The sequence below is a fragment of the Misgurnus anguillicaudatus genome, chromosome 22, assembly GCF_027580225.2.
Source record: "Misgurnus anguillicaudatus chromosome 22, ASM2758022v2, whole genome shotgun sequence".
NCBI classification, from domain to species: Eukaryota; Metazoa; Chordata; class Actinopteri; order Cypriniformes; family Cobitidae; genus Misgurnus; species Misgurnus anguillicaudatus.
The window spans coordinates 392037-399239 of NC_073358.2; the positions used below are offsets into that span (position 1 = coordinate 392037).

Genomic DNA, 7203 nt, shown 5'->3' on the forward strand with positions numbered 1-7203 from the left:
TCATCGGGAAAAATATTTTCTACTTTCATATGATTCCCGGTTTGTCTCTGACATTAGTTTTAAATGTAATTGTTGGGTTTGTATAATAGTCTGATATAACGTCACAGTTTATTGGCGTTTGAATGTGATTCGTCAATTGATCGTGCTACAAAAAAAAATTCAGAAATTTAACGTGACAGAATTAATTTTCTTCACTGAGGACTATATCATTATTGTTTTCTGTGTCTATACACTGGATTAATTTGTGTTCATCTAAGACAAGAGTTTTAGAAAAGCCAAACTGATCATTCCGTCTGTATTGGTCACATAATATTTCAAATAATTTGATTCAGTATTTCAATAAGAGTTTTTTAATGTCGTCCACACATATAAACACATGTTTTGTATATAATATACACACATAATGTTGTCCATTCAGTTTTGTACAGCTCAAATCAAAGGGTTATTGTGAGATTTAACGTTTTTATTATTTGACTCAAAGTTTCTTCTTCATCTTTCCTTTCTTGTAGCCGCCGCGGCCAAAGCCAGACTTCATCACTTCCTGTAGACGTTGTTTTCCTTTAGAACGAAGTTTCTTCATCCCGCCGGCCTGTAGGAACTGCTGCTTGGCTTGACGCTTGCGTTGCTTTAGGATCTGCTCCCGGCTCTTCAGCTCGGATTTCACACGCGAGTCGCTCCTCTGCCCGCCTGGCTGGGACGAAGGTCCTCCTCGCTGACCCCCTCGACGACCTGAAGGTACACCAGAAAAACACAGCTGAGTCCAGTGAACACACAGGACACTGACACTTAACTGCAACAGGACCCTTAAATAATTTTACCCTTAAATCTCCTCCCTCTGTCCCCTCCAGCGGTCCCTCCGTCCGAGTCTGACGCTCCATCATCGATCTTGTTCTTCTTCTTCCACTCTTCATAACTAAACTTGAATCAAGGAGTTCAACGAGTGAATACTGTCAGAAACCAAGAGGATTAGTTTAGCTAAAACACAAAAAGCAAGTACATCTGGTTGACTAGTTCTCACTCTTTCTCCAAATTCCCTAACTTTCACTGACTAAAAAAGTTTTTTATGACCCATGTCTGAGATGCCGTGAGCCTAGAAAATGTAGTGTACACTGTGAGTTTATACAAAATTTAGTTTAAATGTGTGAAATGAATAAACAATGCCAACAAACAGCTGTTTAGATTAAAGTCTCACTTAAAATGAGTGGAGGCTTGGACCCGGAAACAAAATTCCTTACGTCACAACTTATCAAGCGGATTACATTTTGATAAATGCAAAAAATCCCTGATATTCCATGACTTGGACAAAAAATATGGAATAACCTTTTAAAAAATGTCATGATATTCCAGAAATTCATGACCCACGGTCAGGAAACCTGATTCTCTCCTCAGGTAATGATTTTGACTCTCATCAGTTGTTATGACTTTGACTGCTTATAGTGACACCTGCTGGTCTGTCTGCAACATCACACAATAGCGGTGTGGTTGGTTGGTATTAAATATCAGAAAGGATACAAGTTCTTCTTTTTCCGTTTGCTGGTCACAATCTGTCCGCTCTCCGTTCGGATCTTTTTGTTTTTATCCTCCTTGCCGGTTTCACGAACAAATCGTTTTCTTTTGCGATCCCTGCGGTGAAGAGAGATGTTTTAGCGCTCACACATACAGGTCATATTATCTATATAATAAATGCTGTGTTGAAAGTGCATTCATATAGACACCATTTCATCATGCTCTTGTGTTTGTCCATTGAGTTGTTCTCATCTCCCATCAGATCCAGGACTGCAGAAGACGCCTGCTGGTCAAAAGTGCTGGCATCACCTGCGAGACTCAATCTGAACACACACAACAACATCATCATCATCATTACTGATCGACGGTGATGTGATGTGAATGAATAATCATGTGACATGATCTGGACGTACCCTCTCTCTGAGTTAAAGTCTTTAGGTCTGTACGGGATGTAAAATTCTTCATCTTTCCCTGATCTCCTGCTCTTTTTACTCTTTGGTCTGTACGTTTCAATATCTTGATTTCGCCTTTTTCCTCCCAGAACCTCTGAGAAGACATTCTGAAGAGCAAGAAATAAAGAAGAACAAAAATCAAATAATCTGATATACAAGAATAAAAGTAAACTATCACTGTACATAAAGATTTATGGAGGATTTTCACACCATATATACGTGCAGAAAAACATATAAGAATAAATGAACTCTTGCTTTAATAAGAAAGAAAACTATTCCTCATTTCACCTGAAGATCTTCACACTCCTCATCTTCATCATCATAGCGTTTGGGTTCTGTTCTGGTTGCCGTGTGAGCAGCCGATTCTGCCGTCAACTGCGCTCGTGCTTTTGAATATTTGTCGACCAATCGACTGTCTCGTGATCGCTTGGCTCGCATCACCTCGCTGGCGTTTGTTTTGTTATTGGAGTTGATTTCAAATATCGTCTGAGGAAACAAATATACAGTAGAAATCTTGAATAAATCAGATATGAATGCTGTTTGGTCTATACAGCATTGCAGTCGTGCTCATGTACACAATACATTAAAGTCGCCATGAAATTAAAATGAAAAACTGTAATTTGTTTTGTAATATTGTAGTATTTCTTTACCAATGACTGCTTTATTTTTTAAACATTCATGTGCCCTCATAATCTTTCATCAAAAACGCAAATATTTTCCCTCCTCAAAATGATCTCTTTACTTCCGGTCATATGGTATGGCAGGTGAGCGGGGTCCAGGAGAAGATCGTAGCGGTTAGGAATTACCAATACAATTCAAACGATCAAATCTTGATGGACCAACTCAAATCCAGCCCTGCCTTATTTCATTTTAGACACAGTTTCACTCGGATATACATCACCACGAGGGAAAATTAGGCAATAGCAACTTCAGTTTCATGGCGACTTTAAGTAAGAGATGTGATGTAAAACACATGTTGGTTAGCAGTTTCACAGAAAACAAACGATTAACTTTAGTTTACAGCAGAAAGAGGACACACTTCATGAACTTTGCTGTTCATCTGATGTCCATTATATATTTAATATTATGAATTGATTTGATTTAAGCAACAATGTAGTTGTACAGTCAGTTCCATGATCTGATGTTGACGTACAGATTTTGCCTTGTATCCTTTAATGCAGTCGACCATAGTGAGTCTGTCCAGCTCTTTCTGCTCCAGTCCAGCACCTGAAGGACACAAAATCATGAGCTCAGAACTTCAGCGGTACGCCTGATGAGACGTTCAGAGAAACATCACTCACCCAACAGAGGATGAACGGCCATGGAGGAAAAATCTGTGTTCTTCACTCGCTTGAAAGACTCGGGCGAGGGGTTGGGTCGAGACTTCAGGTACTGTTTGTAAGCGTTCTCAGAGATCCGTCTGAGGGTCTGAAGGTCCAGAGAGCTCTCGTGAGCAGTGAGAAGCTGCGATTCTTCATCGTCCAGAATGCACTGAGGGACTCGACCGAACACGCCGTCGCTATCTAAAAAAAATATACAAATTCATATTCATTTCACAATTATGAGGTTGTTTATTGTTTACACAGCACTGAATGAATCAGAATCCTAGATAAACTGATTGTGAATACCCTGCGTGTGCACGGGGACCGCCAGCTGTATGGGTCGACCCAAGAAGAGATGAAGATCATAGACATACGGGACTTCATCTGGACACACGAGACTGAAAGCCGTACCACCCCGACCGGCACGCGCCACACGACCTGAAAGCCCAGAGCAGAGCGACGGCGTCAATCGATGTCGTTTAGAAATCACAAATATCTGAGATCTCGCTACACACCGACTCTGTGCAGGAAGAGTTTGGCTTTAGACGGGAAGTTGTAGTTGATGACGTTGTCTAACAAGGGGATGTCGATACCACGAGCCGCCACGTCTGTGACCAGCAGCACCATTGCCTTCCGATGAACGAAGCGACCGATGTTGATCTTGCGAGCCGTCTGATCCAGAGCGCTGTAGATGTAAGCACAGTCGATGCCCTCCACCGTCAGGAGCTAGCAGAGAACAAACACAAATAAAATCAAAGACATGTTATTACCTCAGATCTAAAGAGGCCTTTACGACTGTCACGAGCAGTGACTGAAGCATTCAACATATTATACAGTAAATGTGTACCGACATTAAATGAATAAATGATACATGTATACCTCTCTGAGATACTCCACGTGATGTTTGGTAGCTACAAACACGATGGTCTGTTCCTGAGGCTTCACCACGTTTCTCAGCAGGTGGAGGAGAAGAGCCGGTTTATCATCTAACCGCAGGTGAAAGAATGAAAGCTGGTGGAGAGAAGACAACATTATCTCTCACTATTAAAACATCTCAGTATCTTCAAGAGTAAATCATCACCTCACCTTCAGCTGATCGCTCAGTTTGGTGTCCACATCCAGACGAATGAGAACTGGTTCTGTAAGGCCTGAAACAGAAACTCAAGATTAAATCCATCTGAAAACACCAGCGTGAGATCTCAGTGTAAGAGAAGACTCGTGTTACCCGCTCTGGCGAACTCAACCAGCAGTTTGGGCAGCGTGGCAGAGAACAGCAGCGTCTGTCGAGTATCTGGAAGACGTCTGATGATTTCCTGCAGCTGATCAGCAAAACCCATTTCAAACAGCCTGGACAACAAAACACGAACACATCAATGGTCCAGGATCAGTTTAGTGGCCACAGTTTGTGGTTATGTGTTTGCTACTGGATTAACATGCCTGCATGAGCTATAAAGTGCCATAACTCATCATATGGAGGTGGGGCTAGTTTTCTAGAGTGATGATGTCATTAATGTGGGTGGAGTTTGATGTAAACTGAGCAGACGTGTGTGAGATGAGTATTTTAAAATTCATGCTGTTTGTTTGAGGATCATCTCTGTCTTACCTGTCAGCTTCATCAAACACAACATACTCCACAGCCTGAAGCTTCAGGTTCATCTCCATAACAACGTGCATCAGACGACCAGGTGTACCAATAATACTGCAGGTGTGAACACAAATGTTTAATTCATATCAACACGATGCACTAAACCAGCCTTTACCAACCCTGTGGACCATCTCTGAAGGGATGCCTGTGACCTTACATGTCAGGGTTTTCATGAAGAGCCGCAAACTGATCATCCATGCTGAAACACAACAGGACACACACAGAAGGTCAGAGTTCACGTGAGTAAACATCTAAACATATAGGGGTGGTTTCCCGGACAGAGCTTATACTAGTCCTGGACTAACATGCATGTTTGAGCAGCTTTAGGTTAAAAACACCTTGTTCTTGCTAATTTTAAAATATATCAGTGACATTGTTTTGTCTTAAGATGCACACATGTAGTGTTTTTTGTAAGGTATGTTTGTAAAAACCTCTTAAATGACCTAATATAAATAAGGCCTAATCCTGGATTCATCCAAACCCTGTCCGGGAAACCGCCTCATAAACTTATAAACACACACCTGTCTCCACCCAGAATGAGAGCTGTTTTAAGACCGGTAAACTTCCCCAGCTGGAATAAAAAACACACAGACCAAAGCATCAGCGTATGAGCACAGCAGGAAAACATGAAGGCAATGAGGAAAAACACGAGACCTCTTTGGTGAACTTCATGGTTTGCAGGGCGAGCTCTCTGGTAGGGGTGAGAATCAGAGCTCGTGCTCCCGTCTGAGCCTGTGGAGCCTTCAGCTTCTCAAACATGGGAATCAGGAAAGCTGCGGTTTTCCCGCTGCCCGTCCGAGCCATGGCCACAACGTCCTTCCCATCCAGGATAACCGGAACCGTCTGCGGCCGAGAGAAATCCAACACACTGAAGTTTCTTCTCCTTTAATGACTGAAGTACTGAAGCTGAAAACATTCATTCGTCACTCACCTTTCTCTGGATAGGTGTAGGAACCTTGTAGCCCTTCTTTATGACGCCTTTAAAGACGGGGTAACTGAGACCTAAACCAAAACAAATAACAAACAAATGAAGAACGACTGCTGACAGACAGGGCGTCATGAAGAAACGTCTCACTCACCCATCGACTGAAATCCACCAGACTTTTTCTTCTTCTTGTTTTGGGCTCTGATCATCTCTCTGGTGTCGGGCTCCACGTCAGAAACACATTCAGATGAGGTCGGGAAGCGAGGAAGCCTCCGGCCGGACTGAAGGACACAACACATCAACACTTGTGAAGTTATTGACCAATGAAAACAAACAGTCAACACAAACACTGAATTACTCCACTATCACAAGATATTACAAAATAAACTAACTCTGTATCCAAACACAAACTACAAAGGTCTTATATAATCTTTAATGTTTTCAATTATTGATTGTATTAAAGGAAGATATGACGTCACTACGGCGACTTTAATCGAGTTCATTATTACTTGGGGGACTACAGGTAACACATTACAAGACCATACAACATGTCGACTAAAACTAAAGCAAACTCCTTAAAATTGTAACTAAGTGTACTTTTTTACGCGCGACATTACAGATTAATAAAGAGAAAAGTAAACACAACAGTGTTTGTCATGTAATCCACTGCAACACTTTTATAAGATGTCATGTAAGTTAAGTTTACATTAGTGTTCATTCACTCACTGTGTCGTGATCATCATCTTTAATTCCAGCAATTACTTCAAACTCTCCGTCATCGGAATCAATCTGATCTCTGTGCGCGTGCGAGTTTCTCTTCTTCTTCGTCATCTTCTTCTTCCTCTGCGCCATTATTAATTCACACACAGCCGCGGCTCTCTGTGTCTTCAGTGTTGGAGAATTTAAATTATTTAATAAAAGAAATCAATCTGTTCCATAAGAACAAAACACGAGAGACACGCGAACACGTGTGAGGTTTCGTCGCTCCGCGATGACGTCAGAGAGCGCGTACTAGCTGCAGGTCAGGGCGCGTGCACACAGTGGCAGCAAAAACACGACAGAGAACTAAAAAATGAAATATTATGCAACTTCTTTTCTTAAACAAAAACTAACAAACGAAAAAATTAATACCAGTTAAAAATGTAGAACTGAAGGAACATCAGAGCCAGCACAGATTAATAAACATCATGATCCGACTAATATTCACTTAACCACAAACAATACACATTTTACAATGCAAATATATTGTTTTTGTATGATGAATAATTAGTTTGTATACAAACAGTTGGTGTATGTGATGAAGTATTCCCCTTACGAACCATGGTTTTACTACAGTTAAAACCAAAAAAACAT

At 41.3% G+C, this 7203-nt stretch overlaps 1 protein-coding gene across 1 annotated transcript; it reads right to left on the reverse strand.

Moving 5' to 3' along the window:
• Positions 1-334: 334 nt before the first annotated feature.
• On the reverse strand, positions 335-6882 carry ddx54 (DEAD (Asp-Glu-Ala-Asp) box polypeptide 54). The gene is made up of 20 exons (XM_055200243.2): positions 6577-6882; positions 6005-6131; positions 5857-5927; positions 5580-5768; positions 5447-5496; positions 5083-5124; positions 4884-4979; positions 4506-4627; positions 4367-4428; positions 4160-4291; positions 3796-4006; positions 3587-3718; positions 3260-3481; positions 3112-3185; positions 2247-2444; positions 1920-2065; positions 1716-1829; positions 1513-1623; positions 819-913; positions 335-729 (listed from the first exon to the last, which is right to left on the reverse strand). The coding sequence occupies exons 1-20, from the start codon at positions 6700-6702 to the stop codon at positions 476-478; spliced, it is 2574 nt and encodes an 857-aa protein (XP_055056218.2). The 5' UTR covers positions 6703-6882; the 3' UTR covers positions 335-475.
• Positions 6883-7203: the final 321 nt, after the last annotated feature.